Genomic DNA, 23,789 nt, shown 5'->3' on the forward strand with positions numbered 1-23,789 from the left:
AGCCCCAACTTGTAGACAGAACTGTGAGGTAAGAGATGAAGTGATTTGCTGAAGAGCATACAGCTAGGGAGAGATACAGATGTAATGTTTAGGAAGTGTGGCAGTATGATAGGAGGTGGTGGCGGGACAGCTGCCTAAACTGAAAATGAATACTGTCTCCTACCAATCCATCTTGGGACTTTGGGCTGGGAATGCCCAATCTGTAGACAAAGCCACACCATCTCAGTCTAGCCTTTTAATAGCTACTTTGATCTCCACTTCCTGAGCCTAGAGCAATGATGGATCATAAGGGAACTGTGGGAGATGAGAAAGACAACCATGAAGAAAAGCGCAGAGAATTCTAATTTTTTCCAAGGTCAACAGAGAGATCAGAATGAAATGCCATTCATTGCGAAAATCAAAGAGGTGATAACATTGACATTAAGGGAGGCATCATGAACCAGTTCAAGGATTCCTACCACTAGGAATTCACGACCATGAGGATGGCTATACTAAAAAAAAACAAAAACAGGGGTGCCTGGGTGGCTCAGTTGGTTAAATGCCTGACTATTGGTTTTGGCTCAGGTCATGATCTCAGGGTCGTGGGATTGAGCCCTGTGTTGAGCCCCACCTCAGGCTCTGCGCTCACCAAAGAGTCTGCTTGTCCCTCTTCCTCTGCTCCTTCCCCTGTTCTCTCTTTCTCTAAAATATATAAAATCTTAAATAAAATAAAATAAAAAACAAGAACAAAAACCTTCCTCCAAGAATTAGGAGGCTGAGTTCTCAAGTCAACATGAACCTCTATTACCATGCCCAATCCCTTTCCCATCACTCCTGGCCGCTTGGCCACCAAGGGCTTCCCATTTATTTCACTGCAGCAGCTCCCTCAACTCATCTGCCTTTCCCTCTACTCTCCTTATTGCTTCCCTGGATCTCTGCAACCTCCTACAGCTGGTCCTTGACTGTGCAAGTGAAACCTCAAGAAAGTGGATTTAAAAATTACTGTGAGTGTGAAGGAATAATTCCCCAAACTATTTGGCCATGTATTCTAACAGTAAAACATTTTTGAGAAAATATATACATAATTTTCCTTAGAAGTGATACGTTTAAACTATTATTTGATAATAATATGTCAAGGCACAATGTCACAGATCAGTCATTCACTGGCTCAATGCTAAATCCCATGTGTGCCCAAATTGCAGAAATATACTTCCCTTTCCTTGTCTATATCCAAAATTGCATATATTGAGATATTCATCAATTTTTTTTGGTATATTAAAAACACACAATCTATCAAGGGCAATCAATCACCTCAAACAAAAGTAAACAAATCACCAACTGAAAAAACACAAATGAAAACCCCACAAATTAACCGGAATTGAGCACATACTTGGCAAGCTGTTTCTCAGCATCAGCACAGAGTTCGAGAAGCCCCATGAGGACCGCAGACACGTCCATGTAAGGCTCCCAGACTGTGAAACCACGTCCAATGAGATCAATGGCTGTTCTTCGGATCGTACTGTGTGGAGGAAGTTTGGGGCTCGGGGGCTGCAGCAGAAGAAATGTCAGTGCCTTACCTAAAATTACAAAATAAAAGGCAGAGAAATAAAGTAATTTTACTTTTGTGATGTTTTCTTTAAAGATATTTTCAAAGTATAAACCACTTTTTTTTTTTAACTAAAAAGGGGTTTTGAACAATAAGTAAAAGATCTCAAATTTACTGTTTGCTCAGCCACATGTTTTAAAGAGATAAGTTAGGCTACAATATTTTATACCATATTCTAAAATGTTTTAATGTCATAAGAATTATGTATAAATAAGCATATGTAATTTCAAAACATATCAGTCATCCTAACTTCCAAACAAGGTTTCTCCCTACTCAGCATTCTGCGAAACAGAAATGGTTTCAAATAATGTTATATGGTATTCATTTTTCCTCTGCACCTAACAGAGTTCATATGTCAAATACTTCCATCAGTAACACTTGTCAGCACAGGTGATGTTTATCAGCAGGGATGAGGGATGAAGGCAGAGGTATAGTTTAAAGAAGCTTCCCCCACAAACATCTATGTGTCTCCATATTCTGCTATACTGATCCAGCACAATGATGTGATGAATGTGGTAAGTTCTTCACGCAGGTTTGGTAAAGAAATTAAAAGACAGATCGATATCACTTCTAAATCTGATGAAATGATCTCGATTTTAATTGACATGTATTTCTTTACGTTGAAGATAATGCTAACAGTTTATATACATAAGCCTAATGGCCGTTAAGCTGTAAAAGCGCATCTACTTCAAAAGGCATTTTGACGTTTAAAAAAGCAAATAGGGATGGTGAAGAGCAAACTGCGGTTTAGAAGAGGTCTTTGGTTTCTTGAGGGGGAGACACAAAACTGTTTACAAATCACAGAACAGTACAGCAGACTGGTTAAGGGGCACGCAGGTTTCAGATCTAAGACAGGGAAGTAACCACAGTTTCGTAACTTATTAGGGGGCAGGCTGAAGAAGGTACTCATGAGCTGCCGTCTCCTTGTCTGTAAAATGGGGAAGACGAGAGCTATCTCGCACACACAGCACGGGAGTGCTGGATCAGCTGGTGTTTGCCAAGTGTCCTGCCACGAGCCCAGCACCCGACTGGGCTCCACAAATGGCAGTCAGGGCTCATGACGAATAGCACGCTGAATCTGTCTGTTTTCAAAACTAAGAACATGGCGTATCACCTCTAATTTAATGCATTCAACAGCAAAAAGCATTTACTCATTTTTATGTCCTAGCCAATTGTTAAATGAGAGCCCGGATAAGAGTCTGTGAACACACTTTGTTCGTGGTTCAGAACATCTTCTGCCACAGAACCCTTGAAGAATCTGTTGAAAACCATCAGTCTTTTCCCCAGGAAACTGCATACAATACATACACATATCCATCAAATTCTGCAAAAAAATTTCAAGGAGGCCGTGGTTCTTGGGTCAACAACTCCTGCAGTAAACTGAAAAGGTACATTTACATGGAAAGCCTCCTGGAGGAAACATTAACTGTGTTTCATGCAACTTTACATCTCCCTTACCACCAAGCACAGTGCTCTGCACACATTATGAACCTAAGATGGAAATATCTCTGCCTTTACCGCGTGTACATTCTAATGCCGCTCCCTGCTCCAGTTTGCCAGAACGAGATTTCCAAATGCCACTTTTCCCCACCACTTTTCTGTTATTCTTTCCTTCTAGGAAGGTGGAAGAGCTGCAGAGAAAGCCCCGCTGCTGCTCTCTGCAGACATCCTGGAGCTCAAGCAGCAACGGCTCCAATCTAGGGGACAGGGCTCTCTGAAGGTGTGTCCTTGGGAAGCAGTGTTGTGAAGGGGCAGTGAGGTTCCCATTAAATACAATGTTTTATAGCACTTCAATCATCATTTTCCTTAACTGCACTCCACTATTTCTGTATTCATTACAGGCAGGAGCATTATGGCAATACTAGGGACCTTGCTGATTTCTTGCAGCCTGTGTGTGGGAACTCTGGAGGCAGCTTCCTTACCACTCTGACAATTTTATCCTGAGAGCAAAAGTAAACCGTTAAGTGGCCGGTTTCTTGATGTTTTTCATCATTTTTCTGACAAAGTAGGAAGGACAGCAGAGGGGATGTGATCACTTCCCTTCCAAAGAAATGACAGGAAAGGAAGAATGAGTAAGCGTACTTCAAAAGACCCCTGGCCTTGCAGTGGTCCCCCCAGGGTATCTGTTGCTCTCCTGCAAAGTGTGATCTACCCTCACAGTGAGGATGCCCAGCTCAGCAGGAAATGCAGGCTCCCTATAGCACCAACATCCCCTCTCTTAAATCACTTTCTATTTCATTCAATGATCTTATAAGTAAAATTCTTCTACAGCATTTCTCCTTCTTTAGTTCAGATCACAGTCTCTGGGTACCACAAAGCAAAGATCCCCACAGTTCTGGCCGGACACGTGGCACCAAGAGAAGCAGAGAGAAAAACGGCCTATTTAACACACACATTGTAAACCTCCTAAGTGGAGTCTGATTATCTTTCAGTGGTCTGTTTTGGATTATAAAGACAGAAGAATGTTAAAATGCCACACCTGGAATTTTAAGTGGTCTCTGACAACTTATTCCAAGCAAAACATGTAAATAAGAGAAGACGAAGTGGGTTTTCAAGTCAAACATTTTGATTTCCAGCTTGGTTGATTAATAAGATGCTTATGACTTCAATGCTACCAGGAAAAATGACCCTGATGTTCTGAAGGAATACTCTCGGATGCCTAAGGCTTCAAACTCCCTAATCATAGATTCTTCCTGGTGATATTAAGGAAGGACCCTTTAAGAAATGGTTGTTACGATAACAGAAACGGATAGGTAAATTTAAAATTCCCTTTTCAGCTTACGCTGTATTCTCTACTTCAGGGTTTATCTGACTTATGTTTCCATAAGACATTGCTGCTCTGCAGCATGGACCAAGGTGATAAAACAGCTAAAATTGAGATACCCATGGTATCTTCCCTTTTGATAGAAAAAGTCTTATGACAATTTTATGAATTTCATCTCTCAGAATGTTCCTTAAACCTTTGGTACCCAATAACAGGTGCATTTTAATCTGTGTAAAATGAAATCTAATTTTGTACAAAAATACGTATTTATTTTATGTAAATGCCCCACTGTTCCACAGTGCCTCACTGAGTAAGCAAGGCACAGAATGATGTTATTCTCTGCCATCATGATTGATTCCTTCTATAAAAGGCTCTCTAGTGGCAGTATTAAAAAGTTCAACAAGCTGGACTGACATTCATTCAAGGTTTTCCGCAATGTGGTCCCAACTATCCATCCAAAGATTCCTGTGGTAACTATTTACAGAGTGCTGCTATGCAATACTAAGTGCTGGAGAAACAAAAGGAAAGAAGACTTTCCCTCAAGAAAATGCACTCTAGTTCCGGAGACACTTGAGCAACAGGTCATGTGAATACATTCTGAATGGTGTTAGACTATTTAAAAGCACATGGTATCAAGACAGAACTTAATAGGGGCACTTAACCTCGTCTTAGAGGTGTAAGAAGGCTTCCAGGGAAAGGTGACCTCTATACCCAAACCTAAAGAAAAAGTAGGAGTTAGCTACTCAAAGGAGAGGACTGTGGAAAGAATGCATTCCAGACAGGGAGAAGAGCATGTCTAAAGGCCAGAAAATGAGAGAGGAAAGTGGCCAGATCAAGGGATTACACATAGTTCAATATGTCTAGAAACTCTGTTGGGGAAAAAGGGAGAGGTTGAGGTGACGGGCAAGGGAGGAAAGAGGACAAAGTGGATGAAAGAGAACAATGAGACACGAGGCAGGACAGGTTATTACAGCCCAATCACAAAGGGTCTCATTTGCCATACTAGAAGTTTGTTTATTCTGGTGACAATGGGGAACCACTGAAAGTTTTAAGCAAGGGAGAGGTTTGATTAGATTTTCATTTTAGAAAGATCAATACTTGGGTTGTCTTGTGATTAGAAAGGGGTAAGACCTACTGCCTGTTTAATTTGGATCTACTCATTCCCAGCCAAATGGATTAATTAGAATCATAGAATTTTCAAACTGAAAGGACTTGAGAAAAATAGCATCCATTCCCGTGCTTCAGATGAGATAACTGAGAACTACAGAAGGCGAGTGCTTAGCTGCAGGCCTGGGGAAGAAGTACGGGCCTCTGTGGCCCAGGCTGTGTGTAATGGGGCCAGTACACAGGTCCGAACACAACTTGCATCTTTATGACCATGCTTTATTCCTGATGCTCTACCCAGCTATGGATTCAAAACTGTATCCTTTATGATCAATCTCCTCCTGAATGAAGGCATAATTTCAACTGCAGTTACTAGTGTCTCCTGCAAACAGAAGATTAAATAAAATATACGGTTCATCTTTTCTCACATAATGAGAAGGTTGCCATCATTGGTTCGACAGCTAAATATAACCATAATAAGATCCCTGCAATTGTCTTGGCTCTAACTTAGTTGCGTTGTGGTCACAAAATGGTCTACTGTACATCTAGAATTTCTCTATCTTCCCTGCTTACCTTAGAATGAAATGCTTTTTAATACAGCAATTGCTATCCAAACATTTCACAAATAACAATATGGCATCTTTTGGCGTTTATTTCATTTTCTAAAGCTAATTTTATTTATTTTTATTTTATTACCTTTTCATATCTGCTAAATGAGTTCCCTAGGCCATATGAAATTTTTTGAAAATACTTTGTTTGGCATAAGGCTTAACACCATGCTTTATATTCAGTTATCACTTAATAAATGTTGCTCTGGCAAATACTGAGAATTACTTTACCCTGTGTGTCCCCACACAGTCAACAAAATTATGCACATATCAGAAATTTCCAAAAGTCTAGTACAAACCTATGCAGGCCCATGGGAAGTTTCCACGGCTCTATGGTGAAATGGTAAAGATAGAAACAATGTAGTAAGTCTCTTTCATAAAGCTAAATTTATTCAATTTAAAGGAGTGCTTATATTCTTACCACTTTTTTGGTGAATAAAAGATTTTTTTTAAAACGATGAAAATAAAGGGGTACCTGGGTAGCTCAGTCTCTTAAACCTCCAACTCTTGATTTCAGCTCAGGTCAAAATCTCAGATTGTGAGATCCAGCCCCATGTAGGGCTCTGCTCTCAGTGGGGAGTCTGCTTGAGATTCTCTCTCTCTCTCTCTCTCCCTCTGCCCCATCCCCCCCGCCCCCCGCTTCCACATGCCTGTGCTTTCACTCTAAAATAAGTAAACAAATATTTTTTTAAAAAATGATGAAGATAGTGCTATTTTTTAATGTCTGTAGTGAGCAAAATAAAAAATGTAAAACACTGTTACATACTCTCGGATTTTATTTTTGGAAATTTTACTGGCCCATGATATCTGAAGATTGGAAACCATTACCATTTGTAATAAATGTACTATCCTGAGGCACTACAGGGCACCTTCTCCCACTGTAAGTATCACAACTAAGATTTCTACTACAGGTCCCTGGCTCTTAACTGAGAATGCCAAGAGGCTCCTAATTCACTTTGTTACAGGATAGAATTCAGCATTACTCAAGCAACTCTAAGACCATATTCAAGGTCCATTTATTAAATTACTAGACTTTCTCACCCGCGAGATAGGTAAGTGATAGATACCGTGGTAGTTTCATGGTAGGAATCTACCATGTAACACACCACTACCACTACCACCATGTGTGTTTAGCCAAAAGTAGAAATGAACTACCAAAAATGTAGACATGATCGGAACAGTGGGAAACAAATCAAAATAAAACAAAACACTTTGAAAAGCAGAAAGCACTAAAATCCAGCACTGGATAAATCACAATTAACTTAGGCCCTCTGGCTGTTTGAATTCTGTTGTTGTGCAGTCAAGACTAATAACAATAGCTCATATTTTAGTGCTATTTTATTCCAAGCTTTTTATCTCAAGCGTTTTTTTTGAAGTGTTCCAACTTTATTCTTACTGTTTTTTAAAAGTGCTACGTAAGAGCAAAGCTGCAAGAAAATTATTTACACTTTGCTGTAACAGCAAAACACTAAAAATGAGAAAAGGATTGAGACAAAGATAGCAAAATAAAGCCTACGAGAGCACTGATTAAAGAGCTGACAGAATTCTACCATGACTAACTTGTTGCTTTGGCAAGAAGAATATTGTCCCATCATGAACTGACCAGTGACAAAACACCAATTTAAAACATTTTTGTACTATCTGACCAGTAACGACGACTAGCTCTTTCAAAAGATGAACATACAAGCCATCACGCGTGTGCGCGCACACATGTGCTATTCGCTAATAATGAATTTGTCTTCTGGGGCTTTTCTTTATCCTTATCACAAAGTGTAGATTCACTTAATGCACCCTACATTTACGGAATGCATATTCTATGAAAACACTTATATTAACTATAAAAAACCATAGTTATATATTTCTATAAGCACTAGGTATTATTTAAAGCATCATTTGATAATAAATAACACTTTTATGTTTTTATCTCACTTTTTTCCCCCAACTTGCATTTCTAATGAGGGTAAAGACTAAACCTGATAGTAGTGGTGCCTTGAGTTCTCTAGTCTATTAAACTGCTTTTATTTACTCACTCACACACATACAGGGTCAACTGCCAGTTACATACACCAATACAACACTTTTAATACTAACAGGAACCTTGATTTTCATACACAGATCTTACTAACACGACATGTTCATGACACGAACATGAATCATGTAGTAGTGTTTTTTACCCAGTTTCTATTTGTGCTGAAATAGCACTAAATAGGAAAGGATCACTTAAAAAGTTGTAAAATTGATATTTTTTCCCCAGCTTTCCACTTGTAATTTTTATTTCCTTTGGAGGGAGGCTAACTTTTCCCTCTCATGCTTCCCTTGATGTGTGAAGACCTCTTAGGAATCCTGTGGTTACCTCATAGGCAGATTCTAGAACGAGCTGTTACAAGCCCTCTAGCAACCAGTACACCCCGAATGAAGAAGGAAACAGCACTGGCTAACTGAAGGGACTGAAGGAAGGAAGTGTGGAAGGACTAAGCATAAGAAGGGGAAAGGGGACCTCCGTTATGGAGTGCTTCCTTGCTGCAGGCAAGGGAACCTGGATTTTATGGCATTGGCTGCCAGGAGGAGTTTTAAGAACTGGAAATTAAAAGAGAAGCCGGAGTCATGCCATATTTATCAAGGGAGAATGAAATTTGCTTACTGGAATTATTACAAAACCATAGCATTTCAGAGAATTTTTCAAAGAGCCTTTAGAGGTCTTTCATAATTATTGTGGCTGTCCCACTGGTAGGTAATATACAAAACCATTTTCTTGAGCTCTAGTCCCTCCTAGGCCAGTCAGGCCAGTCAATGGACCTAGTTAGAAGAAACTTGTTCCTCTTACTTAAAAAATACCATGAATGAAGAAATGGCCACGAATCACCCTTGGCTCTGAATGGCAGAGGAGAAGAAAAAAGGTCATATTAAAAAAATGCATTAATTAATAGTTCAATTACAAGGAAATTCCTATGGGAGAACACATTATATGCACTTTAAACCAAATGAATTTATGATGATTTATGCCATTACAATGAGTGCAAAATGAATTAATAATGATTGGCCACTTATTTCAAAGTGTAACCAAGTGAAGGAAGCCTTTTCCCACTTGTTAATGTCCATCAAAGAACAAGGATGGCAGAGTGCCATCTGGAATTCTATTCCTTTGCTTTATACAGAAACTTGATTTAATTAAAAATAATTCCATCTAGTGTGTGTTATTCATGGATATGGACTAATTAACAAATACTTCTATAACTAAATGCCTTGTATTAATGCAGTTATTAAAAACTGTCAAACTGTTTACATCCTGCACTGCACAAAAACAAGTCATTTTTTAATAAAAAGCATAAAGTAACTGTTAAATTCGGAAACTAATTGAACAAAGATATTTAAAAACTCATTCATCTACTATCAGTTTTATCAAAAAAGTCCTATTTCACGTAATTTGCTGTTTCTTGTCTTATAATCAGAAGACCCTATGGGGCGCCTGGGTGGCTCAGTCATTAAGCGTCTGCATTCGGCTCAGGGCGTGATCCCAGCATTTTGGGATCAAGCCCCACATCGGGCTCCTCCGCTGGGAGCCTGCTTCTTCCTCTCCCACCCCCCCTGCTTGTGTTCCCTCTCTCGCTGGCTGTCTCTGTCAAATAAATAAATAAATAAAATCTTTAAGGAAAAAAAAAAAAGAATACTCTAAAATCCCAATGCTCCTTGATTGAAAGTACATTTTTTTCAGTTCAATTGACAAATTGTATCATACAATGAAATTTAAAATTACACTGGCTTTCAGTATTTGATGTACTTTGGACGGCAAACTAAAATTAGGGAGTCTTATTCTTCCTATAAACAAAAAGATATGACTTATTGCAGATAGCCTTTTTCTGCCTAAGGAATGTAAAGAGTGCTGATTTTTGGACAAAGCAATAAAGAAGCAAAATAATAGAAGCGTATGTTTATGATATCAAAGAAGTAAAAAGAAATCTATTAGTCTAGGAAATCTTTAATTAAACGGTCCAAATACTTCTATGTCCTGTTCCCAAAAGGTGCAGGATGGTTAAACAGCGTGAATGAGTGGGTTGGCGGATGCAAAAGAACACCAGAGCTTATGTTCTAGCTCTAGCGCCTCCTAGCTGAGTGACCCTCTATTCAGTCCATATTTACTAGTGCTTGCTATGTTCCAGGCACTGTTCCAGGGTCAATAAAATCTGTGCTCTCACGGACCTTACATTCCAGTTGGGCCAGAAAGACCAAAAGAACAAATAGATATGTCAAGGAGTACTAAGTCCTGTGAAGAAAAATAAAGTAAGACAAAAGCCTAGAAAGTGAGAGAGAGGAAAGGACTCTGCAGAAGGTGACATTTGAACAAAGGCCCGAGTGAAATGAAAGAGAGGCATGTGGACCTGTGTGGGACGGGCATTCTAGGCTGAGGGGACAGCACAAAGGCCCTGTGGTAGGTAGGGATCCCTCAGGGCCAGCAGGAAGTCCAGAGTGGCTAGATGGCAGTGAACAAGGACAAGAGTGGAAGGACATGAAATCAGAGAGGCAGCCTTGGGATGGCTCACACAAGGCCTTTTCCCCGTGGGACCGTAAGTGTTATGAGAAACTCACGGAAGTCACTTGGAAGAGAGTGACATGACCTGCCGTCAACCAGAAAGTACCGGGGTGCTGTGTACAGAATAGACTGGGGTGAGTGGGGGAAAAGACTCCCATTAGGGACGCCAACTGGGAGGTTCTTAAAATGGTTCAAGAAAGAGATAATAACAGTGTGGACTAAAACAGTAGTGACATGGTTCTCATACTGTGTGGACTCTGGATTTAAAAAAAAAATTTCAGAAGATAGAGCAGACAGGATTTATTGAGGGATTAGATATGAATATATGATGGGAAAGAGAAGTAACCAGGCATTTGGACATGAACAGCTATGTGAATGGTGGTGACACTAAAATGAGGAACAAGAGGAGAGAAGGAGGTTTTTTGTTTTTGAAGTGCGAGCAATAATCCGAACTTTCGTTGTAGGCACTTCCAATTTGAGATACATATCTGACATGTGAAGGTAGATTTCAGATAAGCCACTGGATGTATATGATTCTGGAGACTGGTGTGGAAACCAGGGCTGGAATTAAGAAGTTAGAAATCGTCCATGTACACATGCATTGAAGCCATGGGACCAGCGGCAATACCCGGCGAATGAGGGTAGGTACAGAGGAAAGAGGGGGAACACCAAGACTGAGTATAAGTGGCTAATGAGGTGGGAGAAACAGGAGAGGACGATGTCACAGTAACCCAGCAAAGGCGCAGGTTTCAACATAGCTGGAATTACGTGCTACCAAGAGACAGAGACAAGAGCTGAGAATTGTTTACTGGCTTTGGCAACATGGAAGTCACTGGTTATCTTATTGAAAGGGTTTCAGTAGAGTGAAAGTCAGAAAAGCCTGACTGAAGCGGATACAGGAAAAAGATGGTGGCTGAGAAAGCAGGGGAGGTAAACATTATCAGAGTATTTAGTGCAGAATGTATACAATTATGCAGATTAGAGTATTTGTATTTTCCAGTGATTTCTTAATAACTGCTGATAATAATGCAGTGTTCACATGACCTCCTATAGATACGGACAACGGATGAAACAGACACTAGGAGTGTCTAGTTAATGTGACATATATTTCTCAATGTGTTCTATGCATAGCTTCTACAGCCTTCTCTGGACCTCATCACCTCCAGGAACCAACCAATCAGAGTGAGTCTCTGGCTTTCAAAGCAGAGCCTGGTCTTTCCAGAGATGACCCCCCCCCCCCAACACGGCAGCTTCATTCATGTCTGATTAGGAAAGTATCATAATCCTTCCTGGTCATCTGTACACCATTAAACATCCTATGAGAGGGGCTCACCAGATGGATTACAGGATTCCGAAGATGCTGAGGCACCTCTCCAAAAGAACGGACTTTAGTGCTCGATCATAGCCTTATGCTCGGTTATTTTACCCATTTGCTCTACTCTAGGGCTTTTAGAACTTAATTATTAAAAAATGCATGAAGTCTAAATAAATAAAATCTTTTAAAAAGGTGGGGGCGCTTGGGTGGCTCAGTGGGTTAAGCGTCTGCCTTAGGCTCAAGTCATGATCCCAGGTTCCTGGGATCAGTCCCACACTGGGGTGGGGGTGGGTCCCTGCTCAGCAGGGAGTCTGCTTCTCCTCTGCCTGCCCTTCCCCTGTTTGTGTGCACTCTCTCTCTGTCAAATAAATAAAATCTTCAAAAATATAAAATAAAAAAATACATGAAACCAAAACAATGACATTTTCCAAAAAATACCATTAAGGTAACCAAAAGTACGGCAAAAAAAACTGAACTGCTTCATGATAATTTCATAACTGCATACACTTTTTAAATAATTCACACAGACTAAGTAAGTTAGCATAATCTCAAAGTAATTTGATAAGTAGTCTAGTGGAGATGAAAATCATATGCACAATGAGTTGATCTCTTTTCTAATAACCACAGTAAAACATTCACCTGGAACAAGGAGCTGCTGAATGTTAACCCTTCCCAGATAGATCATCAAAGATGAGAAACAGTTGCCCTTAGCGGACACTAAATATTAAGCAAACTGTGAGATGAAGACTAGAGTAGCCCTAGGAGAAATAAATTCAGAATCGCTTTACATGGGAGCAAATAAACAAACGCCAACATTCTCAGTGCAAGCACTCTAAATGTTTCCTTTCTACACATTTATTTTATTGAAGTTGAGTAAGGGAAGAAAAAAAAAAGATGAGCAAACAAAAGTCACTCTGCTGCCCGTTTCTCAGTCTGGACATCTTTGTTTAAGCTTTGACTTGGCTTAAATGAACGAATTAATATTGACAAAAACATCAACTAAGCTAATGAGTTGTTAGTTAAGGCAATAAACATGTCACATTAGAGTCAGCGCAGTAAAGAGGTAATTAGCCCTGGAAAAGCCCTGCTGATTGGAGCTGTTGAGATCCTCTGCTCTTAACCTTTGAGTCCATTATCCAGCCTAGGAGTGGTGGCTATGTGAATGGGAACTCGCGAGTAAACAGCAGGGGGCTGGAGCAGCTAGACCTGTGTCCGAATTCTAGGATGAAAGGGGCACTACCAGGCTTACAAGACAGCCATCAACAAAGCTCTGTGCCCTTTGATGAATAGATATTAATGTCCAACAGGGAAGGCAAATATATTTCCAAAGAAATATTTGTGGGCATATATATTTTTTAACAAAAAAATACTTAGCAATATATTAAGTAACATGCAATGAGACAAAGGAAAAGTCACTCTAATCACAAAATACTCTCCCATCTGCAAATAAGGATGCACTGACCCTTTCAAGATAAATCGCAAGATACTATGGTATGATGAATTCCTAAGCTATAAAAGCAACCAAGATCACAATTAAAAATCATAGCTAATAATTTACATTCATTTAAGACAAAAAAACATGCTATTATACTTCTATAATACCTATGTTTACATGAATAATACCTTTGTTTACATGAAAATTGTCCTTCAGAGCAGTTTGCTCTGTAAGACCTTTTGTGATTTTGTTTTTGTTCTAACTTCTCACTAATTTTACTGATTTGGCTTTGGGACAACACTAGCATTTCAAAGTCTAGGCTGAAAAAGAAATTAGATTCTTATAGAAAAATCACAAATTGGAGGACAAAACCCACACAGGAGTTAAAACAGAACATATATTAATAAAATGACCATTCTCTCAATTAGTGGATCATATGTGAAATAAAAAGCAAAAGACCATATTGGAGAGCACAATGTGAACTTGCATAATCTTCATAATAACTTCCAAAAAACTTGTCAAACGGGCTAAGTTTTGACATTGCATCTAATATTATATATGCATATAAATGTATTAATTGATACTAGTATATGCATAGAAATAGGTTAGATTGAGACCATATTATCAGGAAATACATATTTTTCCTTTGGAAACTTGTCTTCCGAGTTTAAAAGCAAACATACACATTCAAGATAAATACTACACTGCCATTCATTTTGCATACTTTAATAATTTTATGCTATTTGTTTTCACAGAAGAAGAAAATGTTCCATCCTAATTCTGTTATTATGTAAGTGTGATGGTACAGTGGTTAGATATGCAGTTCCTTGCCACTACTGCCGTGTGTGTATGTGCAGTATGTGTCTGGGTGTTAGAGGAGGAGAGACATGGGACATTTACTATACAGTAAATCAATATGTCCTCTCCTTTCTCAGGCTGAGTAATTTCGAAAGGGACAGGAAGCAATTAGCTTCCTCATACCTTATTGGGCAGTGTATGGTTTTAATATTTTCCCCCCTCAATACAGCTTTCTACTGAATTTGCAAAACAGCTGTATAATACATGGCTTAATTTTCCTTAGTTAATTCCTTTACATAATTAAATTTAGATTGAAAAGCACTATAAACCAGTCTTCATTTTCAATGAAAGATGAACGAAGAAGTAATGTTGCAAACTAAAATAAGAAATACTTTTTTTTTTTTGGTTATTTTATTGTCATTGACAGCTAAGTGTAACCTGAAAATATACACTACAGTATTTATTTCTTTTATTATACAAAGAACATATACAAACGTCCAAATACTTCTAAATTGTCTAGGAGCAATAAAGAAAAATAAGGTTGTCAAAATATTTTTAAGACTACACCCATACATTAAATCTATACCTGTAATTATTTATATAATTTCATATCTAAGCAGTGTATCATAGAACAATGGTGTTCAGTCTTTTTTTTTTTTTTTATCCCAACATACTTGCAGAATATGACATATTACCAAACCATTTCTTACTCTGATGGAATGGGGGTAGCAAAATCGGAGGGAAGCAGAGTGCCATAAACATAATTTGAAAACGCCCTCCAGGTGATTCAGATGTGTTACCCCACTTCACACCTTGCCCTTCCCGCTTCCAGTCAGGAGGCCAAAGTCACCACCCCACCCCAGCCCCTACACCGTGCCGTGACTGAAAATCAATAGAGAGTAGTATAGAGCTATGAAGTATGATCTGAATTCTAATCCTAACCTGAGATAAAATGAGATGGAGAAAAGACCTATATCTTGAGTTGACAGGAATATTAAATGACAGAACAGGCATCATGCCTAAAACGGGGTAGGCTCTTGATAAATTCTTCTTCCTCCATCTTCCTGATCACAATTACACAAAAATTGTTAATTATTTTCCTCAATCACAGATATTTATTTGTATATTATTCTAAGACTTCTTTCTCCCTCTCCCTGTGTCCCTCCTCTCACTCATCTTCTCCCTCTCTCAAATAAGTAAAATCTTTAAAAATTTTTTAAAAAAATATATGTATGTAATATCAAGCATTTTACCAGTCAGAAAAACCAATAAAATAGATGAATGAATGGAAGGAAAGTGGTAAGAAGGAAAATTATATTTGCTGCCTGGTGGGTGGCATGAGCTATTTTGAATGCTTTACCTACAGGATTTCATTTAATGCTGAAAATAGCCCTGGGAGGAATATATTAGCTTCAGTTTTGAAGATGAGGAAAACCGCTTCTCAGAAACCTTAAATAACTTATTCAAGATCACACTATGAATAATGCCAAAATAGGGTTACCTGACATGAAATCCTCTATTTTGTCCATTATATTTTATACAATAGTTATTTAAAAATAATAGGCTATGCTACATTCCAGACTTAAGATGATATCTGCAAATGATTTTACGTTTAATACTGCAAATGAAATACACCATATTATTTCTCGCCTGGTAATCCCAGAAACCATAAATTGGCTTCCTGATGATCGAGCAAGCACTGAATCATTTTAACATACATGGAAAGTGAAAAGCCAAACTGGCAGAGCCCCTCAAGGAATACTGAAATTGTTTATCTGAATAATCTGCATATATTAACACATAATAAGAAGACAGAGAAAAAGCAAACAAATATTCTAACACTGGTTTTCTAACCTTTTCCGTTAACGCTGGCCTAGTTAAACTGGGCTAGCAATGCTATTTTTCTTCCTCTCAAAATCTATAGAGAGTGAATCAAATGTGAAAGCAAGATCAATTCTGTTCTGAGACAGTAAATGAGCTTAAGATCAGACCTGTTTCAGTTTATAGAGAGAATCTAATTATGCTAGCTTAAATATATGTTCACAGAACTATATTACAGAGTCAGGAAAAAGAGAGAATACCCTCACTCGCCCCACTGACAAGCAAATTTCAGGGGCACTGATAGGGTTAAAAAAAAATCAGGCCCACAGACCACCATCCATAAAGCAAAAGCTATAGGGCAAAATACCTTCACCCATCATATTTTTATAAAAGTCAAGAGCTCAAATGGTCCAACTTCATTATGAAAGATCAGAAAACAGAGGCTCAGAGAGGTTGTGTGGCTTACTTTACAGTAAACAGCAAGTGCTATGGCCTGTCCAGAAGCCAAAGCTCCAGTCTCAAAAACCAGCATTCCCTCTACGGTAACACAAGGTCTCCCTAACAAATGAGGTTCAAAATGATCGTCACCGTAACTGCATCAATCACAACAATATCTCAGCGCCAGGCACACTGTCTGGCACTGAGGAAGCATTAAAAATATTTGTGGAATGAATGAACGGACTTGATTCACACTCTACCCTCCACTTTTTAACCACCTTTCAAGGTCTCGGTTAAGTTTCCCGTTATTTACCAAGCTTTGCTGGTTGCTCCCAACTCCCGTGTCCCCAAGTTTCTGGAGCACATTTTGTTCATACCATTCCAAGAAATACTAGACTTAGTAAGCTCAGAATTAGATGAGACTTTAAAGATGGTCTGGCCCAGAGGTGTCCAATCCTGGCATTTAGGATCACCTGATGAGCTTAATGAAAACCCAAATTCGTGGCTTCACGGAGCCCTACAGAGTCAGAAGACAGTCACTCCCCTGCAGGGCAGCCACCGCCACTGTGAGACCTCTTGTTTATTATGTAAAATTTCAAACATACACAAGAAGAGTATAGTAAACCTTGTTGTAACCAACATCCAGCTTCCAGTTTTAAAGTCCTGGCTAATCTTGTTTGCATCTATACCCTCACTCACTCTCCCCAGCACCCTGAATTACTTCGTAGTAAATCTCATCTACAAATTCTTCAGTATATATGTCTAAAAGACTGGGACTTATAATAAACATAATCACAATACTATTACCACACCTAAACAAAATTGTCAGTAATTTCATATCATCAAATAGCCAATCAGCTTTCACATTTTATTAATTTTCTTTCTGTTGCCCTAACTCTCTCTTCCCTCTCTCTCACCTTCTTCCTTTGTCTCTACAATCATAATCCAAGGACAACTCTAAATCTCAATCTGGGGCGCCTGGGTGGCTCAGCTGGTTAAGCGTCTGACTCTTGATTTCGGCTCAGGTTATGTTCTCAGGATTGTGAGATGGAGCCCTGTGCGCCCCTACCCACCCCCTTGAGTGCATGCACACCCACTCTCTCGCTCTTCCACCCCCCCCCAAAAAATTCAGTCTATAGGTTGGCCCCCCAAGCCCTGCTTTTCTGGAAGAAATCAGTTCTTCTGTCCCACAGAGTTTTCTAAAATCTGGATCATGCTGATTATTCCTTTATTCCTATATTCTTCTGACCTCTGTATGTCCTATAAACTGGTGGAACAGATTCAGGTTTGAATTTTTATTTTTACTATTTCTTAGATGTTGTTACATACTTCCATCCAGAAGTATGTGAGGTCTGGCTGTCTCTTTTTGGGGGTCATTAGGAGTGATTGTTCAGGTTCATTAATTGATCAGGGTGGCAAAGTGGTGATACCCCTCCTTCATGTATTGGCTAGAACACCGTTATAAAGAGGAATATTCGCTCATCAACCATTTGATTATGCTGAGCTACATTTGTACAGAACACAAAGGATAAATGTTTACTTCCCTTTATTTACCAATTTTCAAAATTACAAGTTAATTCTCTTGCATCACTCAAAAGTGACATTGAAGTTTATGTGATTTTACTCCCCCAGGATCTTGAACTCTTGAATCCAAATAAATGTATGTGTTTCTCTGTTTCAATCCACTGCTGTTATTTGTGTTGCTTTTTCCCCTCTGTTTATGGTATCTTATATAAATATATACAGAAATTGCTCTTGGATCTTGAATCATGTGTACAGAGTACTTCCACATCAGACTAGCTTTCTGTGAGCACTCGTATGATTTTACAACAAATATAGATAAAATCTCAAGTAGTATCATTACCACTAAATACAAAATAGATTGCATGTCTTAAATTCTTAAGTTCTTAAGGCACTAACATTTGTATTTTTAAATCCATCAAAATAAAAGTAATTAGAAACAAAACAGAAATCCTAATATCACCTCCTAAAAATTATCTATAATCAAAAAGGGAATTAATACAACATAGGAGTTTCTCAGTTGTTTTATATATTTCTTAGATTTTAGGCTTAGTTTTAACACCCAGTCTTTTTCATCAAAGTTCTCCCTTCTACATATTCTCTAAGCCATACTTATCTTTCAGTATCTGTGAGATATCTACATACTCCCTTACCCTACTTGCAATAGCTTCATGCCAATTTTCTTTTTCTTTCTTTTTTTTTTTTTTTTAGATTTTATTTATTTATTTGTCAGAGAGAGAGAGGGAGAGAGAGGGAGAGAATGAGCAGCAGGGAGGAGCAGAGGGAGAGGGAGTAGCAGGCTCCCTGCTGAGCAAGGAGCCCCATGTGGGACTTGATCCCACGACCTTGGGATTATGACCCAAGCCAAAGGCAGATGCTTAACTGACTGAGCCACCCAGACGCCCCTCGTGCCAATTTTCTGCACTCAGAATATTTGCCCTAATACTTACTTCAACCTGCTTCATCCCTTCCAATCTTCTCAATGTTCTATAAAACAAGTTAAACATTTTTTTAATGACCACACCACAAAGATTCTGGCATTTCAAGAGAAAAAGCCAAAGAAAAGGATATTTGAAAATAAGGTTTCTTCAGTATGATAATGCATTTAAACATGAATTTCCACAGTCACTTAATAATTATAATTGCGAGCGAAAGACTCTGCATACTGGATTCCTTTCTCTCAGTAATGAACTTAACTTGGTTTCCACATGTGGAAGGCAGGAATAACTGCCAATCTCTAATTTCCACATGGGTGTGTTTTGTGAAAATATGATAATGTCCCGTGTAAAATCATCTGAGTATCCTGGAATCAAAAGGCCATGAAAAACACATAATTGCCCCAAAAGTTAGGCTAATGTTGTTACCAAGTCTGGAAGTGATTAAGGGCAAAACACTTCTAATTAATAGCTTCATTAACAGCTGAGGTTCTGAAAAATAACACTGCATTAAAAATTAGTCTTTGCATTTTCATATTCAAGTTAAAAGAGTTCTACAAATTTATCAACCCATTAACTATAAACATTGCATTAGCTGCACATTAAATGGAAAACTGTGAATCATTACGAAGAAGCTCTCCGGATGGCTCACTATAATTTAAATATACTGTGGACCACGGTAAAATTGAATCAGACTAGGTCCCAATCAAAAATTTTAAATAAATGACTTCCTGGATAATAAGAAAACGTGACTGCTTATCGCCAGTGAGATGGCAGCAGGGCCTACCACTGTCTGTAGCGTTTTTTTTGAAGCTGACAGAAGAACCCAAAAGCCAACTTCTATTAAAAATCGCAAAACAAGGGGCACCTGGGTGGCTCAGTCGTCTGCCCTGGGCTCAAGTCATGATCCCAGGGTCCTGGGATCTGCCTGCACCACAAGTACCCTGCTCAGCGGGGAGTCTGCTTCTCAGTCTTCCTCTGTGCCTTCCCCTACTTGTTCTCTCCCCCGCCCCCACAGTGTGTGCACACGTGTTCTCGCTCTCAAAAAGATCTTTTAAGAAAATGGAAAAACAAATATGTCAACTGGTCACTGTTTTACTACTGGCCATTCCAATATGGCTATTTACTAGCCATAGCTCAACTCTCAAAATACATCTTACCACAAGAATGAAGATTAAAAATATCAAACTAGTTCCAATTTCATTCATAGAACTAAAAGACCTCAGTGACTCTCATTATTAGAAAATATCAGGAGATAAAAGCGGGCCAGTAGAAAATGCACAACCTCAAAAGTGGATAAGGTACTTTCCAATAGCATCTTTTCAGGCAAGGCCGTCGCGAACTATACAGCACAAGTGCCACCGACGCACTAACATACAATACCACCAAAGGGCAATCACCTTGATATTTAAAAGTCAGAAAGGCAGCAAAGAGTATAGAAATAAAAATCTGCTGGGAGGTGTGTCAAGAAGGCAGCCACGTAAGCAAATCTGAAATAACTTATGTGCAAGGTTTACATAATCCTAGATGTAAGACACATTGTCCAGAGACTGGAAAATCTGTTGGCCAAAATATTTTCTGCCAATTACAGTGATGAGGATGAGACTTCACTTCTGCCACCATGGTACAGGACTGTCACAAATTACTCGTTATCTGTATTTTCCTTAACATCGATTCTGTCTCTTGTCCAGTTGTTAACTTGGGTTCTAGCTTATACAATTTCCTCTGCTAACTTGGTGCTCCTCTATATCATGGCAGAACCGATACTTCAGTATTAGGTTGAACCACATGAAATTGCCAACATTCTCCCTTCTTTGACTTCAAAGAAGTCAGTTTCAAAGAACGGCAGTTTCATGTGATACAAGCTAACACTTGATACTTCGCAGACCTCACTCTCACTACACCAGCAACACATGCATTTAAAGAGAATAATCAAATGAGGCTTCCATTTGTGTGCGCTTCTGTGACTATATATAAGACTTAAGGGCGCATTAAACGTGAAAGGCAGTAACTTTTCAAGCTTTCACATCCATCAAAAAAGCACGTTATGTAAATATACATACATATATATATCTCCTATATATAAATGTCCACGAAGGCAAATTCTACTTTGCAGTTTCCCGAATTAACTTGATTGACAACCTATAGGTTCAGCATAATGATTTCTGGGCAATGAAAACAGCTTGAATGACATCCTGCATGTACCCATATAATACTGCTGTACTGGAGGAGTGGTCGCATCAATATTTTAGGACTCGTGCTACCGCCCAGAAGTCTTCTCTTCCCAGAAGCAGTGTGGCCTGCTCCACTCAAGCCAACTGCCATGCAAGGCTGAGTCACGGAACCGACACTGGAGACGTTCTCAGCAGACTGTTCTGTAACGTGACGGCTAGTCAGACAAAGTAGAATTTTAAATGTGCTTGGGCTTAATACATTACCTTCTCTTGGCCCGAAATTCTTTTTTAGTGCTTAAAAGTCTGAAGAATTCTCCATCTGCCAATAGTGTTCTCCCTTTAAGCTGTTCAACACGAAAACACTAGTAACTCCCCTTCTTGCCATTTTTATTTTTTTGTAACTCACAGAATGCTGTCCCAGCGAACAGACAACTGCAGCTAAAATGGATGGCACTGCAACATTTTACAACATATAATGGGGCTGGGCTGCCTTTTCTGTTTTGGAGAAAATACATTGTAATGTCCACTGGGTCTGAGGATAAGAGATTATAGGACCCATGTCTTCAGTCTGATAAAGTAGCTAGTAGCAAGCCCAGAAATCCATAGCAATTAAAAGGCAAATAAAAGTTAAATATAGAATTTGTACATCTATTGTACATTATAATCAAAGATCTGATCTTGTTAGCAAATCATTAATTATTCCTTATCACTAACATCCTCTGCAATTGTAGGTAAGTGATGGTACATTACTAGGCCATTGAAATGCAAATTTGGGGGCAATGGTTACCAACCATCATTTATTTATCTGTAAATGCAAAATGGATTTAGTGGTGCTGACCACCCACAGGCCGGGCTCAGGTTTTAGAGGCCTGGTCTAGCTCTCTGCTTCAAACCTACTCTTTCCAAAGCTACAGGACTATACTCCCTAGACATCCATACAGCAATGATACGGCTCTTCCTCAGAAGAAGAAACAAAAGAGAGAACAATTTCCTTGTTGGTCTCACAGAACTTATAAAATGAAACTTTAGTAATTTGACAGTTTTGACTGAGGAGACTGTATCTATTAGAATTATAATGTTACATGATTACTTCTGGGCCAGTTTTCAATTTGTAGTAGCTCAGCTAAAAATCCATTGTTTCCCCCCACTGCTTCGTAATACTAGAGCTGGACTCTGTAAATACCTCTTTTGGCAGCTAGTGGAAAATGTTAAGCTTCGCCAGTGGAGGTCCAAGTGAAAATGGCAGACTGCTCCTACAGACCAGCTTAGGTCAGCTCCTGCCCTCCAGCAAGGCTGCTTCAGCACAGGGCCGCCCCCAGCCCTCCAGCAAGGTCAGGACCAGCTCCAGCTGCCCTTGCCCCTGGCCCTGAGGCAACAGCAGGCCACTTCCAGCCAGGCCCATTGCCAAGTTTCTCCACCTCTCTTAGGTTGGTGCTTCCCTCTTTGTGGAAGTCTAATCTTGGAGGAGAGTGCTTAGTTCTTTTATTATCTCTTTTACCTCACCGGAGACTAGGTAGTAGTGGCTATCTCACATTTGCTACTTCTAGTAGTTTACCACTTTCTACCAGGAAGCAATTCTTTATAATTTCTCTGTTCAGATAACTGATGTGGTTTCTGTCTCCTGACTGATAATACGTCCCTTCTTTCCCTTCAAGAATTATCAGGAATCAATACTGTACTATCCCAAAGTAACTGCTTTTACTGCTCTGGAGATTACTATACAACTTCTATGGTCTTCAAGAAGATTCTAATTCTTCCTTTCTTCATACAATCTAGAAGTAGCACATTTCAGACACTATGAGAATTCTCCAAAATATCTAGCCCCATTTAACCTATGGATGACAAGATGAAATTTCTGGTAACAACTAAAATTTACTAAAATGCCTAAATCAAAATGCCATTCACAAAACTGAACAATGTTTATGTGTGTGTGTGTACGCATATATTCAGTGAGTTCAATTCACTGATCATTTATTAATCATGAAATTAATCCTATTTGCTGAAAGGAGAAAATCTGGAGCTTTGGGGGCATAAATCAGATAAACATCGCGTAAGCACACACATATTCAAACCTGAAAGCATATACTGAATTCTCACACATTATTTCCCAGTATACTTGTTTCTCAATGTGTTAATACTTTGACAGTGGAAATGAAACATTCATTTATTCTTTTTTTTTTTTTTTAAGATTTTATTTATTTATTCGACAGAGATAGAGACAGCCAGCGAGAGAGGGAACACAAGCAGGGGGAGTGGGAGAGGAAGAAGCAGGCTCATAGCCGAGGAGCCTGATGTGGGGCTCGATCCCACAACGCCAGGATCACGCCCTGAGCCGAAGGCAGACGCTTAACCGCTGTGCCACCCAGGCGCCCCTATTCTTAGATGTTATATGATGATCAGAAATTGTTAAGACAAAACACATTTAATTATTACACACTAGGTAGGGTTCAAGACCAGTTTCCAACCTGTATAATTTAGAATGTTTTTTTTTCCATTTTTATTAAGTTTTTAACTTTAATTCCAGTATGGTCATAGAGTTTTATTTTATTTTATTTTATTTGTAAAGATTTTATTTATTTAGTTGAGAGACAGAGACAGCCAGCGAGAGAGGAAACACAAGCAGGAGGAGTGGGAGAGGAAGAAGCAGGCTCACAGCGGAGGAGCCTGACATGGGGCTCGATCCCAGAACTCCGGGATCACGCCCTGAGCCGAAGGCAGACGCTTAACGACTGAGCCACCCAGGCGCCCCAGTCATAGAGTTTT

The 23,789-nt window shown here is 39.1% G+C and overlaps 1 protein-coding gene across 1 annotated transcript in view; it reads right to left on the reverse strand.

Annotated features, from left to right (window-relative positions):
• WDR7 (WD repeat domain 7) overlaps window positions 1-23,789 on the reverse strand; it is a 337,551-nt gene that overhangs the window by 93,925 nt on the left and 219,837 nt on the right. The window contains exon 23 of the mRNA XM_040632480.1: window positions 1,370-1,556. Within this exon, the coding sequence (XP_040488414.1) occupies window positions 1,370-1,556 (187 nt within the window). The remainder of the gene's footprint in view (window positions 1-1,369; window positions 1,557-23,789) is intronic.

The sequence above is a fragment of the Ursus maritimus genome, unplaced genomic scaffold, assembly GCF_017311325.1.
Source record: "Ursus maritimus isolate PB19 unplaced genomic scaffold, ASM1731132v1 scaffold_18, whole genome shotgun sequence".
Taxonomy (NCBI): domain Eukaryota; kingdom Metazoa; phylum Chordata; class Mammalia; order Carnivora; family Ursidae; genus Ursus; species Ursus maritimus.